The sequence below is a fragment of the Diadema antillarum genome, unplaced genomic scaffold (assembly GCF_040938485.1).
Source record: "Diadema antillarum isolate AM-2024a unplaced genomic scaffold, OU_Dant_1.0 seq00000693_RagTag, whole genome shotgun sequence".
Classification (NCBI taxonomy): Eukaryota; Metazoa; Echinodermata; class Echinoidea; order Diadematoida; family Diadematidae; genus Diadema; species Diadema antillarum.
Genome location: NW_027271598.1, coordinates 3,263,582 through 3,282,500, shown reverse-complemented (window position 1 = coordinate 3,282,500; position 18,919 = coordinate 3,263,582). Strand labels below are relative to the sequence as shown.

The window sequence follows — 18,919 nt, the reverse complement described above, 5'->3', positions numbered from 1 at the left end:
GAGAGAGAGAGAGAGAATTATGTCAAAAATAAATTTCCTCGAATGTAGACCTTCATTCAAGGGAGGATTACTCCCAGGAATGTAAATCTCAGCTTATTTAATTTATTACTTTATATTAGCATGACTCAAGCGTGAGCAAATCTTCAACGGTTCGAAGTCTGTAATGCGTCGGTTTCCTGCATAATAGATGAGCTCTGCATGTGGCATTGTTATCGATGTCCCCAGCCATAAGTACCTGTTCGCTTCTTTGCAGCCTCTTCTATACCCTGAACTTACATCGACAAATCTGACCAAAAACAAAAAACAAAAACATTTTAAGACAATCGCTAAAGTAGTTATACATACCACATGTCCTTGACTTCTGCTTGTCCAGGGAAGAGAAGTAGAATCGTTTTAACGGAAATAACAATTATTATGATAGTCTCGTTAGTGAGACCGTTTAGATTTGAAGTTTGCCGGTTCAAGGAAAGAAACAAACAAAAAAAGAGCATTTTTTAGCCGCCTTTGTGAGTGAAGAACGTGATTATTCCATCGTCCTTTACTCACAGGGAATAGTTCAAACACCTCCTTTTCGATTACGAAGACAACATAGATGATTTATGATTTTTTTTTTCTTAGTGTGAGAACTGGTGCACTGAGGTTAACAATTACGCATGTGAGCAGAGATAGCCTGAGAACTATTGAAAAGAAATTGTAATTGTTTTCCAGTGTTTGATTATGGGTCTTGTCGCCTGTGTTTGGAGGTACCGGGCATTCAATTTTTGTGAGGCAGATGGGAAACCGCGAAAATATTCTCGGCAAGTCGCTGAAGCTGGCGTATTTCTCATGCCATGGATTGAAGCCAATAATATCTCTCGTTCATTCATCATGTTCACTCATCCGTTTTAGAGACTATAAGATGCACTTGTCACATCTACAAATAATGCTGTTTTCAAGGACAGCTCTGTCGAGCGGAAGAAAGGATCAATGTATAATACGGGTTTCATTGCTATGATCAGGGTCCATGTTATGATCGAACGGGAAGCCTATTATATTTCATTATCGGGAGCGGTGCAACAGCTGAATTTGTGCAATTGAACAAACACGTTAGTCATAATGGGCGGACAGGTGTAACAAACTTGGAAATATTTGAAAAAGAAAGTTTACACAGGAGATCCGATAAATTTCCGCTATGTGTACCCAGGACCTGGTTGAGCAAGGATGGCAACATGGGAAAACAAACGAACTCATCCGGAAGTGAAAGTTCAAGGGTGTAACTGGCCTAAAATGGGTGCCTACTGGAATTACGAAATAATCGTATTTCAACATGATTACTTCTCAGCGAAATGAATATGCATTCAACTCGTGATGTGTCTTGCGTGCTGCTTGCGTCATTGCCTTGCTACGTGATTACGTCATGGACTTTCCCATGGATATTCTTGTGAAATAATGCGTGTAAAAAAACACTGGATGAATAAAACATTCCGGAGTCATGACGTAGGATATTGTAATTCCAATCTGTCCACATTGAGCAGTGAATATGAATGTAAAAATACACATCGCATCTCTTTGCCTTTTACTTGCAGTGCTCTTAATTGGGTAGTATCCATTTTGGTATAACGTTAACAAGCATGCTTGATGAATTACGCGGTTGCTGTTGTTGTTTTAGTAGAAGATAGCTCGGCGATATACTCGCATCAAGCGTATTGCGTCTACCCTGGGCTGGATAAATAAAATCAGCTTATTCCTTTCGTCCGTGAAGTCTCGATCATCTTTTTCAAAGCGGCAACACCGTGTGTGTAGAGTATAATTATGAAATAGGAGGAGACAAACTCGTCCTATCGAAATCGGGGGTCGTGTTACTTTAGCCTGGCCTTGTAGATCATTTCGAGGGTATTTCGTTAAGTAGCGGAAGGGGCCAACGAAAAGATGATACAAGCTGCTAATTAGGGTGGCATCAGTATCTTTTTCTGCATCTCTGTCAACGACGGGGAAGGGCGTGTTACCGTCTTTAAATAGAGTCATCCTTTTTCTACTCGTAACTGTGCTCTTACATCAACAAACAAGTACTACTTTTTCGTCATCGATGTTAGAAGACGCACGCTTAAACGCCGGTAATTGTGCTCTCATCCTAATTGGGTTTATTGGGATTCAATTAGTGAACAACGGGTCGGTAATTGGGCTATGGGTCGCGGAAAGGGCTTGGGCTGGACCGGCGGGCTTGCGCGGATGGGACTGTGGCTGGTGGAAAAGACGAAGCGTGCTGCTAATGAGGATAATTGGGCGATTTAGTGGCACACTGCGAACGCTGGGGGTATTGATAGACAGGTGACAAGATCAATATCACAGCCACGAGAAGTACTCTCGTCTGTTTCTGAATTGAATGGGTCGTATGATTTATTGATGCGAAAAGGTATGTTTGTTTTATTCACTGCCCCTGGATGACGATTATTATGTAATCATAGTGTTGGCGTTCAAGAGAATATGACAAAACCATTTTGTTATCATTGCATCATTTCATTATTTATTTATTCAATGACATATCTTTTTATTTATTCATGTCTTCTATGAAAGCATGGTAGTCCCATTCAGAGCAGGGGGTTCACTCACCTCCCTGTTCAGAGCCAAACAGGCCTGCTTTACAAGGGCGCCCTGCGACAGATACAAAAGTTACAAAGTAGAATAATTATATGGAATATCTATTTATCAAAAAGAAGATAAATCACTCAGTATGACTTTCAGAGAATGACATGTCACAATCGTATAGAGTTATTCCATGCAGCTGACTGCGACCTTTGCATGCCCCCGCCATTTAATTTGCATTCTAAGCAGAAGTTCTTTTTTTTCCTCGCATCTGGCGAAAATAACCATTAGTCATTTAATACAATGTTTGAGGATTATTAAATGCCGAACATTTTTCCACAGTGTGACGACGAGCCCTTGTCGAAAGCGAAAGAACTTTCAATTGGTTGGCCAAATGCCAGAAAAATCGCTGACATTCGAATCATAAAAAACATGGCTTTATACGCGAGTAACAAAATCCTTCTCATCACTCATTTTTATCGACATATCTGTTGTTCTCTCTGTTACGATATCAAATTGTGTGGTTTTGTGTATGGCGTAATGCATGAATATTTTATTACCAATGCTATATGTAGTTTTAAATGGGTGAAATAATTTGCTATAGCGGTTTACGATTTAATTGTCAAAATCCATTTGTGAAAGCGCACAGGCGGTTTCAAACGAAGCTTTATCGCTAAAAATGCGCGCGCCCATTCAGCACCTGCTCGCTTCAGTGCCCGGGGATAATGCCCGTTCTAGGGTGGTTCGCGTGGCGCCTGGTGTAAGCTTGGTGTCCGGAGCACCAGATGTTGCTTCATTTTGCCATCAACCCAGTGTGGTAGATGGAGAAAAACGAGATGGGGATTGATGGGAATTTTCACATCCTCCGCCACCCTATTGTTAGGTGAGGAGGACTATCTATTATCAAATCTCACCAGAGAAGTCCAAAGGTGTTCCATTCATGGCTATATTGCTCGTGAACGTGTTCGCCCAGTGTGAATAGTTCATTCAAGCTTTCCCCAGCAAAATTACATACATATTCCTGCATATTCATAGCAAATTTTATCATAACATAACGATCTGGACACTCACCATAAAAAACCTTTTCATCACTAGTTACAAAGAGCTGCAACACATCAGTCATACAAACTCCCATCAAGCTGATATCAATGAAAAATATTGAAATTCACACAGGGTTGACACGTGGAAAAACGAACAAGGTATTTAATAACGCTGAGTTTGTGTGTTCTTATTTGTTGTTGTTTTAGGCTTTCTGAAATTGTCGAGTGTATTTGCAACCCGCAAGCCGATCCCATATTTTGGGGGCAAAAGGAGAAATGAACGACCAACAAAAGACTAATTTTCCACTGCTTCTTACTGTCATAATAACATCTTTTTAAAAAGTCATCGGAAGTCAAGATGCAATACAAATTTGATTCTCTGTACAGAATCGCCCACATAAATATGCGTTGATGTGATGTAGAAAGATGTAGCAGATAATGTAGCCTGACCTCAACGATGGATTTGGTGTATAGTCCGGTTTACTCACGCCACGCTACGCTCATTCATGCCCAGATAATCCCTCGCTATATGCTAAATGTTCGAAATACTAGTTGCAAGTTCAATTCCTGTATCCTGTATTAACAAACAAACACGAAAACAAAAACATAGCAACCCACTTAAAAAAGCTTGAAAATTGCAGCAGTGGAACACGAAATTGTACTCAGTTTTGATTAGTTTTCTGATATAATTATGATGTAGGTATTTTTGAGCATACATTGTCAATTAGTAGCACTGTTAGTCATTGGCGTCCATGGCACTCCATTTCCCTTTTGAGAAGGCGAATTTTAGCTAGTGTGAAATTCTGTAAGCTGAACATTGCATGTTACATACCGTTTTGAAGTTAAACGCAATCCTCCTCATCAGGTGGAAATGTGTTAAAGTTTGGAGGACTTCGAAGATGGACTCGCTTAGCCCATTGAATAATGCTCAAGAGTTCTCACTCCGAGTAAGAAATAGCTCAGGGTCTGCTCGACACCAGTTTTACACCAGCTTTACACCAGCTTTACACCAAGTTGACACCAACTCTGGCCATTGAGCATGGGGGTGTTTCGATGATATGTATGACAGCATTCCCAGAAGCACTTTTGTATCTGTAACTCCCTATAGTGCATGCTCTCACCAAGGAGGTACTACCTCCTTGCTCTCACCAGGTGTCTCACCTCCCTGCTCTCACCATGTTTTGTAGCTCCATGCTCTCACAGCTGCAGCCGCACAAAGTAGTAGCTCCGTGTGGGTTGGCAGATGGCACCTCGTTATAATATTTCACCCTTGTCACTCACTGCAGTCTCATAATCCCGAAGATGCCGCGAAACAAGGGCAGAAACTCGTCAACTTTGACGAACTTTCGTTCTGTTATAGTCTGCCATTATGTAGCAACAATGCGTGAAGCAGTATAACAGCAGAGTAGCGCCAGTGAACGGGCGTGGGAAATCTTGATATGCTCTGATTCCATGATTGTAATCAAGGAAATTTGAAAAAAATACAACTTAATGAGACAACCCTGCGATGAGTCATCAACATTACCTTTCTCAATCCTACTCCAGGTACTCAACATTAAGTTATAATGTTATTTTAAGTGATACTTGCCATTTGACATTGCATATGAATTGAACACTGCACATTAATTTTTGTTCATCCGTAGAAATAGTCCATGAAAACGACCAATCTTCGTTTAATTTCTTTGAACTTTTATCACAGCTCCACTAGCACCTAACATTATCGAGCATTGTGAATATGAGTGATGATGCTTGGTTGTTATCCATATCTGCCCGTCTCTGATTGGTCAATTTTGATAAACAGTATTCCCTTGAACTAGACGAGCGTACTGATTAGAATGCTGAGTGGTCCCACGTGATGATTCTGATGATGGCTTGGAAATCATAACCGATCGGAAGGATAGGGTAGATGACGCGGTAAATTTAGTGGGCCGGTATTGCCGTATAACCTTCAAGGGCAAGATGAAAATGTTTTTTTTTTTCTCTCATCTTGTTAACATACATTTAAGTAGATTCCGAGCTGTAATACACATTGGGGAAGGCATTTCTTGGAATTTCGCAGCCTGCCAATAATTTTTCGAATCATCAAATAGAAGTTTTGCAGCAGTTTGAAATGAAATCATCGCAAAATGTGTAATGATATCCGGCGGAAGCCGAAGTTGTAAGGACTATAAACCGAGAGTGGCTGGTAGGGGATCAAACAAGAGAAAGCGGAAAAAGCCCACATACTACATCAGCTCAATTGTCTGAAGAAAAACAAAAATGAGGTTATGTGTATTTAATTTCCCTATAAACCTGATATAGAAAAACGCATTTCATCAAATATAGTACATTACATTCTCTCCTTATCCCCCCCTCCCCCCCCCCCCCCCCCCCCCGCTCAATTTTAGTTTTCTGTGAGTGGGTCTGGCCTTGGAGCGTCCAGAATTACATGTGATAGTAATTTCTAGCAATGTAAAGGTATGAAAGGAACGTTTATGCGCTATATCAAATTTGATATCTAATATGTTGCTCGGCAAGCAGCTTTGAGCCACCCTTTTGCAGACTGGCTTTTAATGGATACTTTTATTCATATCTTTTTTTCTTTTTTTTTACAGAAAAAAGAAAACATGTACAACCACACTGCCCTCACCTTTCTCATTCATCCGTTCTTTGTGTATCCTGTTACTACACTCGTGTAGTATTCTCCCATTCGTTGGTTTCATTCATGAAGATGACTTTTGTTTTTAACGTTCGATGTATTTCCCGTTAACTTGCTCCAGCGACGCTGGATGTACACACCCATTTTGACGCGTTGAATGGCCGATTGGTTGCCGTATATTGATTGATGTGTTAACCTTAATCATTGATTGATCGATCAATCGACTGGTCCAATTTAGGGTCAGCAGGGAAAAGAAATGGTCGGTGAATATCATGAGTAGGTCTATGTTGTTGACATTGATTTCATAGCACATTCAGAAGACCTAGCGGTGAGTCTTTTCAAGGATTGTACTACATGTTCTAAGTAGGACTAGATTGGTAGAGCATTAGGCCGACTTGGGAGAGCCAGGAAAAACGTAACTTCGGCGGTTCTATCGGTCGTAAACTGCTCTCACTTCGTGATGTAGACGACCATCAATATAAACGATTGGATATCGGGTGGAAATTTAATCTATGAGTATTGCCATCCGCAGTTACGTTCATTTTGTGGAAAATGGAATGTTTGCAAGAGAACGTTTCAACGATTCTCTTTCTTGCCCATATTCACGGTGTCAAATGAGGTCACCGCAGGAGTATACAAGCACCACAGCAAACGGCAATACGGGCGTCGGTGCCTTCAAAGCTAGCGCGGGAGGCAAAATCTGCTGGTAGGGCGATAGTACTCTAGCTATACTAGTACTGTCGTCGCGCGTGGCGCTCTGTATTCATAGATTTATGAAATTCATCGAATAGCACGCATGAACACCTCAGTGGGTCTTGCGACTTCACTCTCATTTTGTTTGATTGGGTTGTGTTTTTCACGCTCGTGTAATATGACACCGTCATTAATAGACTCGCGACAAAGGCGCATTCATATGGAAAACCAATTTTTCTTTCTAATTTCACTGCCGACATTATGAGAGCGATTAATGTGCTTGGAGGGTTTGAACGTAATCGTTGATATATCTCATTACTAACTCCTCAAGTTCGCAATTCCAGAGTTATAAGAGACGCTGGTTGTCCCCTTACAAGTATTTAGTTTGCGTTTGATGTATTTGTGGCCTTTGTATTTGTCCATAAATACTAGCTAATGTCGTTTTGTTACTTTTAATTCTGTTGTTACAAAGTTCTTTTCAAAAGCTGATTTTTTTTTTTCCTCTCGCTCTCGGCCAAATGTGTGTGATGGCGTTCAAAGTGAAATGAGCTCTCGTTAAATTTCACACTTTGTGAGACGTGCTTTTCTCACGCACCCATCTTAATATTGGGCAGACAGAACTGAAATGGTGCAAATGGTCGAATGATTGACCCTTTTTTTTTGTTCATTGATTGATTTTACAAATGGATTGTATTATATACGCCGCTATTTATTGATCTATTTATTCATTTCGCATCGTGAATTCAAGCATAAGACCAATTAATATAAGAATATGTTTTTGAATTTTTGTAAAGGACATTCAGTGTGGTCTGTCTGTAAGTGGGGACCAAAAGAACTGCACATGGCGTGAAATGAAATGACGGGAGATTTTATTTGTTGTTTTTCTTCATGGAATTATGCAATATTTTCGAAATCTTTAACATGTAGGATAGACACGGAAAATGCTCCTACAAAGTACAAAAAAAAAAACCATTTTGGATTATTGTAAGGGTTTTCGCAAAGGTGGAGGCTAAGAAAAGATTACATGAAAGAAACACTACCTTATTGACAAATATGACAAGGACAATGGAGAAAGGGCGAAAAAGGAGAGACAGCTAAGCATGAATACGTCATAATATATCAGTTGATCGTACACGTACTACACACGTTCTCGTCAAATATTCTATTTTTAGTTTGGGGAATGCCTCTACCCTGTTTTGCAACAAAAACACGTTTCATGTAGTGGGTTTGTTAAAAACACATTTCGGTACATTATTCAGGGTGTCTGGGGGAGAAAAGGGGAATTTGAGGGTAAAGGACGTTGACCTGAATGTCACTCGAGTTTTTATCTAAGCCAAGGATTGTTATGTTCCGTTATGTTTTCATGGCTTTCATTTTTGTAAGGTTTCAATTATTGCCTTTGTAATCGGACGGAGATTGAAATGGAGAGTGACCAGTCTCACAGGACTTGTTGTGCCCACCCTCCGACCCGTCGTATTCATCCGCCATGTCCTGATTTCTGCAATTCTGGCTGTTTTTGTCACGCGACGCTGATTTCAGTCATGTTCAGACTTGTCGTGATTTGAGGTCATGTGATTGAATCTGGGCAGCATTCCAATTTCTACATTTGTGTTCTTTTTTAAATAAACGAACAAGCGAAGCGCAATTAACATCTAAAACTCAATATTAATTGTCTCCTCTATGACTTTCTGAAGAAAGTTTATGCGTTGTTATTGCTCCCATAAAGTTGACCAGAACTGACATACGTTGTTCCCCCCGCCCTTCTTCTGCGCAAGCGCAAAGAGACATGATTAAAAAGGTATAATGGTACTAAATGACAACTGGGGTTTTCCTGTTGACGAGATATCGTCAGATCCTATCGGTCCGGTCAGGGCTCGATCTCACGTCAAATTGGCGTCTGACCGGAGACAAGCGTCACGTGGCCCTGATGACCCACAAACTTTTAAAATCTTTATCTGTGACAGTTGAAACAGACAAGGTCGTTTGAATAATGTCTGTGAGTGCTATCTTGGGCAGATTGTGAATTTCTGTGGTAGAAACTTTTCACGAAGGGCAAACGCTCGTGATTTTGTGATACAACGCGTTCTTCATGTGTCATCTGTACAGGTGACAGGATGAGATGTCTCTGCCTGTCATTTTCATTTTGTACACAACAAGACATAATTATTAAAGCAATCCAACTTCATATATTATGCCGAGATAAGCAAGTTGACTAATAGGTAATTCGTCTTGTTTGTTTTCTCCACAGATAGTTCATACGACATGGCGAGCAATTCAACAGGGACACCATCCCCGCTGGGAGAGATGAGCACTACGGATGAAGCAAGGGGAGAGTTCCGCTTCACCGACTACAACCAGCGACTCGTCTTGGCCATCATGTTTATCCTTATCTCGGTCATTGGCCTGCTGGGAAACACCGTGGTCATCGCTGCCGTGGCCCTCTCACGGAAGCTGCGGACGGTCACCAACGTATTCGTGGTCAGTCTAGCCATCGCCGACCTCATTACGAACCTCTTTTTGCCCTGGAACGTGGTGGCGCTCCTCAACGAAGACCGCTCATCGTGGCCCATGGAGGACTCGCTGTGTGTGATGGCTGCCATCGTGGTGTACACCTGCGTTGGTTGCAGTGTGTACAGTCTGGCAGCCATCGGCCTCAATCGTTTCGTCCTGATCACGCAGCCCATCCACGTCTACCACCACTACTACTCCCGAGGCAGAATGGGTGTGATGGTCTTTATCACCTGGGCCATCCCGCTGTTCATGTCGCTTCTTCCATTGCTCTTCGGTTTCGGACAGCTTGGCTACGACGCCAAGTACGGCACATGCACCCACAATACTGCCCATCCCTTGTCCGACTACTACAGCATCACCCAAGCCATCATCATCTACCCAATCCCGCTCTCCGTCATCGTCGTCTCCTACGTCGCCATTTATTTCCACGTCCGCGCCCACACCAAGTCCATCACTGAGATCCAAGAGACCTCGGAGTCGTCTTCCTCCACACACAAGCCCAAGAGGCGGGAGAGCACAGCGAGGAAGTCCATCAGCAAGAGGCAGGTGGAGATTACCAAGAACCTCTTCTACGTGGTGTGCGCCTTCGTTGTCTGCATCACCCCCTACTGCGCAAGCCTGGTCATCCCTGGGTCGGAACCGTTCATTCCATGGGCGGGCGCGATCATCCTCCTCAACGCGTGCATAAACCCGCTCATCTACGCGACGAAACACCCGCACTTCAAGAAGGTCATGATGGCGATCATCAGGTGTAGACTCTCCGCAATTCCCGAGCCGAGTTCGGACTGCTTACGCGCGCAAGGGCACCCAATCTCCAGTAGATGAACATCGACGAATCCATAACGGAGAAGAGACCAAACGCACAAAGGCCCATTCTCATGTGCTACCGATACACTTCCCGAAGGATTACCTCCTTCCTTATGAAGAGTCACCCTCACACTAACTAAATCTTGCTGCGCGAGACCGGCTGAAGTAAGGGAACATTGATCGCAGAAATCTCGATGTCATTGTCCAAGTGAGGGATTTTGAGTTTCTGTACTAGCACTTCCATAGGCCTTAGAGCCCCATCAACCGCTACGTATTATCTCCCCCAAGCCCGATCCCCGAGACCAGAGTGTGCAGATGCCAAGTGTGCCAGAGGCTGTAAACCCCCATTCCAGGTACTCCAGGGTTGGCTGCGTGGAAAACCGCCACAGCACCTGCCGCACTGTGACTAATGACCAAACGTCGATATGAATGACTGTTCAGTCACAATGAACAATACAATGACGTTACGAAACCTGCCATCCAAAGTGATGTTCGATTTTAAGTGACATTACCTTAGTTGTTGTTACAGGGACTCACTATGTAATGTACCGGTGAGGGTATTTCTTATATTGTGTCAAGGAGAAATCGGTTAACCCTTCCTGTGCCAATGAACCAAATGTGCACAAATTTCATACACATATACATATGGACAAGAAATTAATGCGGCACGCAGAGGATTAAGGCGCAGGTATATAACTTATACTATACTGAGATATGAACCTGCCGCACTACCGCTCACCAGAACATGCAGTTGCGCTATCTAGTAGGTTTATTTATACACTCATAACACTCATAGTATGTCAATCCACGTAATGCACTTCATCGTTTCCCCCACTGCATCGACAAACATCACACTTGCATTTAGATCAACAAGAGTGTCAAAACAAAATGACTTCTTTTAGTAATGTACCTTATGTAACTTTCACAAGTAAACACTAGAATCGATATTTATTTTGTGCAATGATATTTGATAAGAACACAGAATTAGAGACCGTCTAAGAACATGATCGCATTGATATTATTGTAGACCTTTTGAAAAATCGACAGTAAACTCGTTATCGGTCAAATAAGGGCAAGCAAAATCATTGCTTTATTAACGATATTAATGGTGCTCCAATGCCTCGACAACTGTATGATCAGGAGAAAGGTGCTAGGACTTTATCATGCAATCGTTTTGTGTTGTCACCACAGGCGATTTTACTGTGCCTCTTGTCTTGTAAATACGTTTTTAGAAGCTGATAAAATCAAAGCAGCTTTGTACAGTATCTCTTTTTTCACTTTCTCTCAAGATTTTTTTTCTCTTTCGTTTTGATGAGTGATTTATGGCTGTAATATTTGTATCATAAGTATCACTATTTATGAAATTACTGCAAGACCATTAGTGTTTTTGATTGCGCGAGATGGTATATTGTTTGTGTGTGAGCGCGCTCACGTTCATGTGTTTGTTGATATGAGTAATTTATATAAGTTGTAAATCTCTTTTATATTCAAAGAGTAGCGAAAATACTGAAAAGCACTTGCAATTTTCCACCTTGTCACGTGATTATCTCAATAACAGCAAATTAGGGTTCATTTTGTCTTAGCAATTTCATCGAAGTTACGTCTTAAGAAAAAGAGCATTAACGCGTAGTCAAATCTCTGTTCTTTTATATTAGAGTCTGCCGAAATTAACACAGTATTGTAATGCCATTCTTGTTGATGAAAGTAGCCTTGTATTTCATGTTTCATGTTTGCTGGTGGTCTTGTTTGTTTGTTTGTTTGTTTGTTCGTTAATTTTTCGTTATTGCATCTTTGAAAGGGGCAGAGGTAGCACTGTGAACGCAGCGTTTAAGAGGGGGAAAAATTCTTTTTTATTTTAAGCGCGATCAAAAGTAAGGCCTGAAAAGCTGTGAAGTATTAGCTAGCTGGATGGGTAACTTTAACCCTTCTCTTAGCCCAATAGGCGTTTTAACACATAACATTCTAGGTAATTTCATCTTTCTAGTGTCGTCAGAATTAATCTGGCATATACTGGGAAACATATTATGAGAGGATTATCGTTCACATCTAAGGTGTCACACATAGATATCTTCGTCCGTTTTGCGGTGGTTAATGTTTCACCGCACAAATTTGGCATTGCACCAATTACGGTAGTAAGGATATTTTATCTCCCTGAAGGGAGTCTCTGAAAGTGAAAACATTTGCTGTCGGCATAATATATTCTCTGATGAAAGTCTTATTACGTGACGGGCGTAGACAAGTACATGTAACTACACACGAGAAACCTCTCCAATTAATTGTTAGCGCGATCTTGACTTGTTCGTAATGGATATTACACTGAACTAGCGTAATCTATATGGACGAAAACAACATGTATAATTCCATGCCCCTGGAATTTTAGCAGTACAATATCTTTGATTTTTTTATTCTAGCAAATCTCACTAAATGAATTTATCTCTTGGATTACTTTAACAACATCTCGAAAAGAATCCGTGTGAGACGAATACAAGAATAACACATGTGAAGAGGTTGTGTGTACATGGTATACTTCAAACATTAGTTTCTGCGTAAAATCGTGAGTTCGAACGTGATCATATCAGTAGAGTCATGTATTGGCGTCATGTTTCACAGAAGTAGTTTTCTTAGTTTCACTGTAGGTTCTTGCGAATTCAGCTGCAACACTCTAACTTTTGTTTTGTTTTGCTTTGTTTTTATTTTGTCCGTTGTTTCTTTTTCGTTGTGTCTATGGTTATTATTGTTATCGTAATTGTCTTAAATCTCTAATAGCAGTGTTTTGTGTTTGTTTGTTTGTTTGTTTGTTTTTAGACAGGTTACCTACACACAGTGGCTGCAGTATATTTGTCTATTTTTCATCAATTCGTTTTAATTCTAAAGTTCTCACCTTGATGCATATCGGGTAAATTTTACCGAGAACTTCCCTTCAACAAGTTGATAACTGTCAAATGTTTTGATATTGCAGACATTCACTTCGTAGCTTGTGAGAAGAGTAAGGAGATATTGTTATGACATTTTTGTTATCGGTCTTCAAATCGATGTTCATTGATTCTTATGTATATCTTTCGTAATTTCCTATACCATTGTAGAAGCTGACAAACATAATTTCTCTTCTGTAAGATGCAGAATATAAAAGTGCATTGTGAAACATTTTGAAAAAAAAATAAATGTCATCTTTTCATCTATAATATGGTTATGATGCAGATTCATGATTTTAACCACGGCACCACTGACCCATATGTATGTATGTAATAATAATAATGCATTGTGTATATAATATATATACATGTATATATATATATATATATATATATATATATATATATATATATATGTATATATGTATATATATATATATATATATATATATATATATATATATACATACATAATTTATATATACTATTCTTATATAGGCCTATATCATATATATCGTGTCATACATGTATATCTGTGTGTGTGTGTGTGTGTTGATGATCGATTTACTGATAGACAACCACACTTTATCAGATACCATGCACACACACTTCATGTAATAATAAATATATCACATATAGATCATATAAATATATTGTATGTAATATACACACGCAACACACAGCCACACACACTGACACACACACACAAACGAAACTTTGTAGTTGTAGTTTACCTTTTTACACATCTAATATGAGGTGTGTCCCACTGCACCGGATGTATGTGACCATAACGCATGTGAAGTGATGTGTGTGTATCATGTTTTTTCTCTCTTTTACACACACACACACACACACACACACATATATATATATATATATATATATATATATATATAACATGATCATACATGTATATGCGTGTGGGTGTGTGTCACGTATGTATGTATATATACATATATATATATATATATATATATATATATATATGTATATATATATGTATATATATACGCAAATAATATATATATATATATATACATATATATATATATACATATGTGTGTGTGTGTGTGTGTGTGTGTGTGTGTGTGTGTGTGTGTTTGTGTTTCTGTGTGTTATGGCCTCATGCAGGAGATGGTGGTAGTCAACAACAGCACACACGTTTTTTGATGTTTTTTTGTGACACTCAACAATGAGGCTGCATCACTACCGAACATTTAGGAGGAGTCGAAAACCCAACTTCATTTTTCGAGCGGCATGTCCGTGATCTTGGGGTCATCCCACGAGACCGACACCCACGAGTTATACGGCCACGAGTTCGACATTGAAAAAAGTCCATGAGTCATACAGCCCACAAGTCATACAACCCATGAGTTCGACACTAGGCAAATAAGGCTAATAAATCCGGCAGTGGGCAAACATGGCCCACAAGTCCGACACCATGCAAAAAAAAAAATAAATAAATAAATAAAAGGGACACATGAGGTCGACACTAGGCAAACAATGCCAACAAGTCCGACACTAGGCCCAAAAGGTCTAGGAGTCCAACACCAGCCAAACAAGGGCCACGAGTTCGACACTAGCCAGAAAAGACCGGTATTACATCACAGGTCTCATGGGCCTTTTCTGCTTAGTCTCGAACTCGTAGGCCTTGTTTGCCTAAGATGTCGGACTCACAGGTCTTATTTGTTTAGTGTCGAGCTCATGGGCTGTATGACTCGTGGGCTGTACGACTCGTGGATGTCGAACTCGTGACGTGCGCACCCGTGATATCCATATCTACAGCAACTTTACATCCACGTGGGTTTCCTCCATCCTCTTCATGAATACACGAATTTGCACAATATGCATATTCATACAGACTGCGTCTGTGCCTGGGTATTGCATTTGAATTGCTACTGTTTCTATCCATGGATCCATGTTCTGTTTCACCGTGGAGAGCTTACTTTTATAATTGATAAAGACTTACGGTCTTCTACAATTGTCAAGTGCAATTTGCACACCAAAGGTAATGTCAAATAAAGTTCAGTCCTGGAAACTGCATGGCATGCTGGTTCATGAGAATTAAAAGTTCACTCCTATTTATCACTTCCTCTCTCCAACCAGCAAGTATAGATCCTTGAATATGAGAATAACAATATCAAATCAATCGAAAGTAGAAAACTGCAGAGACGCAACAAGTAAAAACATCTGTAAATAGATTAACTCGATTCTGGGAAGCAATAGCAGGGATAAAAATTCGTATTATGGCAAGGTCAAAGGTCACAAAAAATTAGCCAAAGTGTACTTTTCTGGCCATAAATTCCACTAGATAAGTCCAATACTCATCTTGTTTACTGCAATGGAAAAATATTAATTGGAAAACAAATCCTTTAGGAATCGTTGATAAAAGGTCAATACAAGGTCAGGGTTGAAGGTCAATCCTAGGTCAAAGGTGAAGCTTAATGACCTTCATCAAAATGTATTAGTGAAGTTACATATTTTACTGACAGTTCTTGCAATTGCTTGAAAGCTACAGAGTATTAATCCCAGCCATGTGCTCGCTAGTCATACGAGTATTGCTTTACTTTCGTATTTGTCGTATTCCGAAACCAAACATCAAAACAAACGACCAAAAAATCAAACAAATAATACTGAATACTTGTACATCCACTATTAGTATGTCAACAGAAAAATCTCAACCGGTTGAAACTCAACATTGAAATTCCATCAAAACTAACATGGAGGTGTTAAAGGAATCACGCAGGGAACAAAATGATGACTGAGGAGATCTAATTCTGCAGATAGGTGTAAAAACTGTATCATACAAAAATGTGGAGACGGCTAAAATGACCTTAGTGGCGATGCACTTTTCATCAGCAACACTACCAGCATGTCCAGCCTCTTAAAGTCCATCACCTTTGGCGCTGTTTACCATGTTTACGGCGTGGTGTTTCATCAAGAGGACCAGTAGTATCAAATAACATGGCGGAACACGTGAGCACTGGACGTGGTGGACTTGCGGCCGGCCACGAGCGCCCGCTGGTTGACCATGAGACAACAGCTTATGGGCTAATTCGTGGGATACACGTGCTTCGTTTCTTCTTGAAGATGCGGGAATATGATACATGGAGGCCTTATAAACAAGTCTTGATATCGCGGACCTCGGTGATATTCTTCCAAATGGAAACTGTCTGCTAAGGGATGGAAATGATAGCCTGCATCTTTGAGGACAACTTCATCCAAATAATTATGTATATGGATTGAGTGAATGCAGCAATACATTAGTAGAAGACACCAGTGAATATCTTAGGGAAAATCGGACAATCCGTTCAAAAGTTAGGAGTATTCTCGAAGATTTTGTACAGCCATTGCTGGAGGAGAAGACAACTACCGTTTGTGATATCACATTAGAAGAACGATATAAAGAGAATTTAAAGAAATTTCAACATATTTTCACGTTTCTGGCATAATGAAAGAGCACTTCACTTGCCTTTCTCATAAAGCGAGGGAATGATAATATTACCCTTAACATATATTTGTAACAAGTCGAGTGAAAGTGTACTTTTCATTTTTTTAAATGGAAATTTGTGGAATTCTCTTTAATTTTTCTTTATATTGTTGTCCAGAAGGACATCATGAACTGTAGTAGTCTTCTCATAATGTAATGGCAATGGCAATGGCACCGAAACTTTACAAATTCATAACTTTTGAGCGGATTGTCCAATTTTCCTCTAACTTTCACTGATTACAATGTGTTCTACTAATATTGCTGCATTCACTGTAATCCAGCATCCATTTTTAGGTGATCTTGTCTTTTAGATTCTTTTTACTGAAAGACACTGAAACGAAATGATAATTATATGTACTATTACTTCTGTTACACTTCTGCTGCTTCTGCTACTACTACTACTACTACTACTACTACTACTATTACTACTATACTACTACTACTACTACTACTACTACTACTACTACTACTACTACTATACTACTACTACTACTACTACTACTATACTACTACTACTACTAGTAGTAGTACTATACTACTACTACTACTACTACTACTACTACTACTACTACTACTACTACTACTACTACAGTGTACTACTACTACTACTACTACTACTACTACTATACTTCTACTATACCTGCGACTACTGCTACGACTACGAACATTACTACTACTGGTACTACTACTAGGCCCTCATTACCGATATATCCATGACATATTTTTGCTACTTTATCTTAATTGCTAACCACTTCGACTATCATTGCCAATATTTTTTCCTCTATATGTCTTTGAATCTGCTCACACGATCACTCCTATACTCCGTATGCCACTGCAACTCGCTTGCATCCATGAATAACATACATATTCTCTCCCAATTTCTTCTTTCTCCTTCTATCTTTTTAGTGTAGGAAAAGCAATTGTGATGCAAGTATAAGAGTCTTCCATGTGTTTTTCATGTAGGTGTGTTTCCCTCAAAAGGAAATGAAAAAAAAAAAACCAGAAAAAGAAGAAGCTGGATATCTAATCATCTCTTTATCAGTCGGGAAGGGATGTCTCTATCTCCATGAACATTCGAATCTAGTTTGTCGGGAAGCGGCAATACTGATTATTCTATACAGCATCCTCACGAAACCGCAAAGTATATCGAAAGACAAGCAAATCAGACCAAAAAAAAAAAAAAAAAAAAATTGGGGGGCATCTCACGTCTTCTCTCTCACTGTGCTTGGCAAATTGTCCATCTCTGTGTGTAAAGGAAAACCAAAGCACAAAATAAATGTGGAATGAGTAAAAGCAGCAGTATGGTAGAACACATCAGTGAGAGTTTGAGGAAAATCGGACAATTAATTAACTATTAACGATTTTCTATTTAAGTTTCCAGTGCCGTCGTCACTGGGTAAGGAGACTACTACAATTCTTGACATCATTATAGACGACAACAATATAAAGAAAATAACAAGAAGATTCAACATATTATCATTTTCACTTTAAAGTAAATGAAAGCAAGAGATTAATAAGCCGAGGGATGAAGATATGAAGTATTGGTCTTCTTCAATCAGTCTGCCTTCTGTTCAAATGAAATTTGCAGTAGATGACAGGTTTGATTCCTTTTTGTTATTCTTTTTTTTCCCGACAAGTTTGTTGAAATGTAGATCAGCAGTTGCGATCTTACAAATTTCATTTGTACAGAGGGCAGACAAATCAAAGAATACTCATACCTCATATTTTCACTTTCCTAGGATAATGAAAGATCACTTGACGTGCCGCTTTCAGAAAGCAGGGGCAATAATGAATGATATCACCCTTATTGTGTCAGTAACAAGTCAACGGAATGTGCACTTCTCATGAAAATGAAATTTTGCGGAATCATCCTTATATTTTCTTTATGTTGTCGTCCAAAATGATGTCATGAACTGTAGCAGTCTTCATAACCAGCGATGACAGCGCCGAAACTTTTGATTCGTAATTTTGAATCGATGGTCCAGTTCACTTTCTCAAACTTTCACTGATGTGTCCCACTAATATGGCTGCTTTTACTCAATCCACATTTATATTGGGTTTTGGTTTCCTTTAAAGAGACGTGCTTGGCAAATCGCCAATGCCTGTCTTCAAAACTAGAGAGCTATGAATGTTTGCGGTAGAAAAAACATAACGCAGAAAGGTTTGTAGAAATGTATATGCATTTTTTTTTGTTCAAGTTGTAACTTAATCCTAATGTTTTCAAACTCGCAATCCCCGGTCCTCAGATACGCTGCCTTAATTGACA

At 39.7% G+C, this 18,919-nt stretch overlaps 1 protein-coding gene across 1 annotated transcript; it reads left to right on the top strand.

Annotated features, from left to right (window-relative positions):
* The first annotated feature begins 9,207 nt into the window (after window positions 1-9,207).
* Window positions 9,208-10,530, top strand: LOC139737492 (5-hydroxytryptamine receptor 4-like). Its single transcript, XM_071648164.1, has one exon. It carries the CDS (start codon window positions 9,238-9,240, stop codon window positions 10,267-10,269), a length of 1,032 nt encoding a protein of 343 aa, XP_071504265.1. The 5' UTR covers window positions 9,208-9,237; the 3' UTR covers window positions 10,270-10,530.
* Window positions 10,531-18,919: the final 8,389 nt, after the last annotated feature.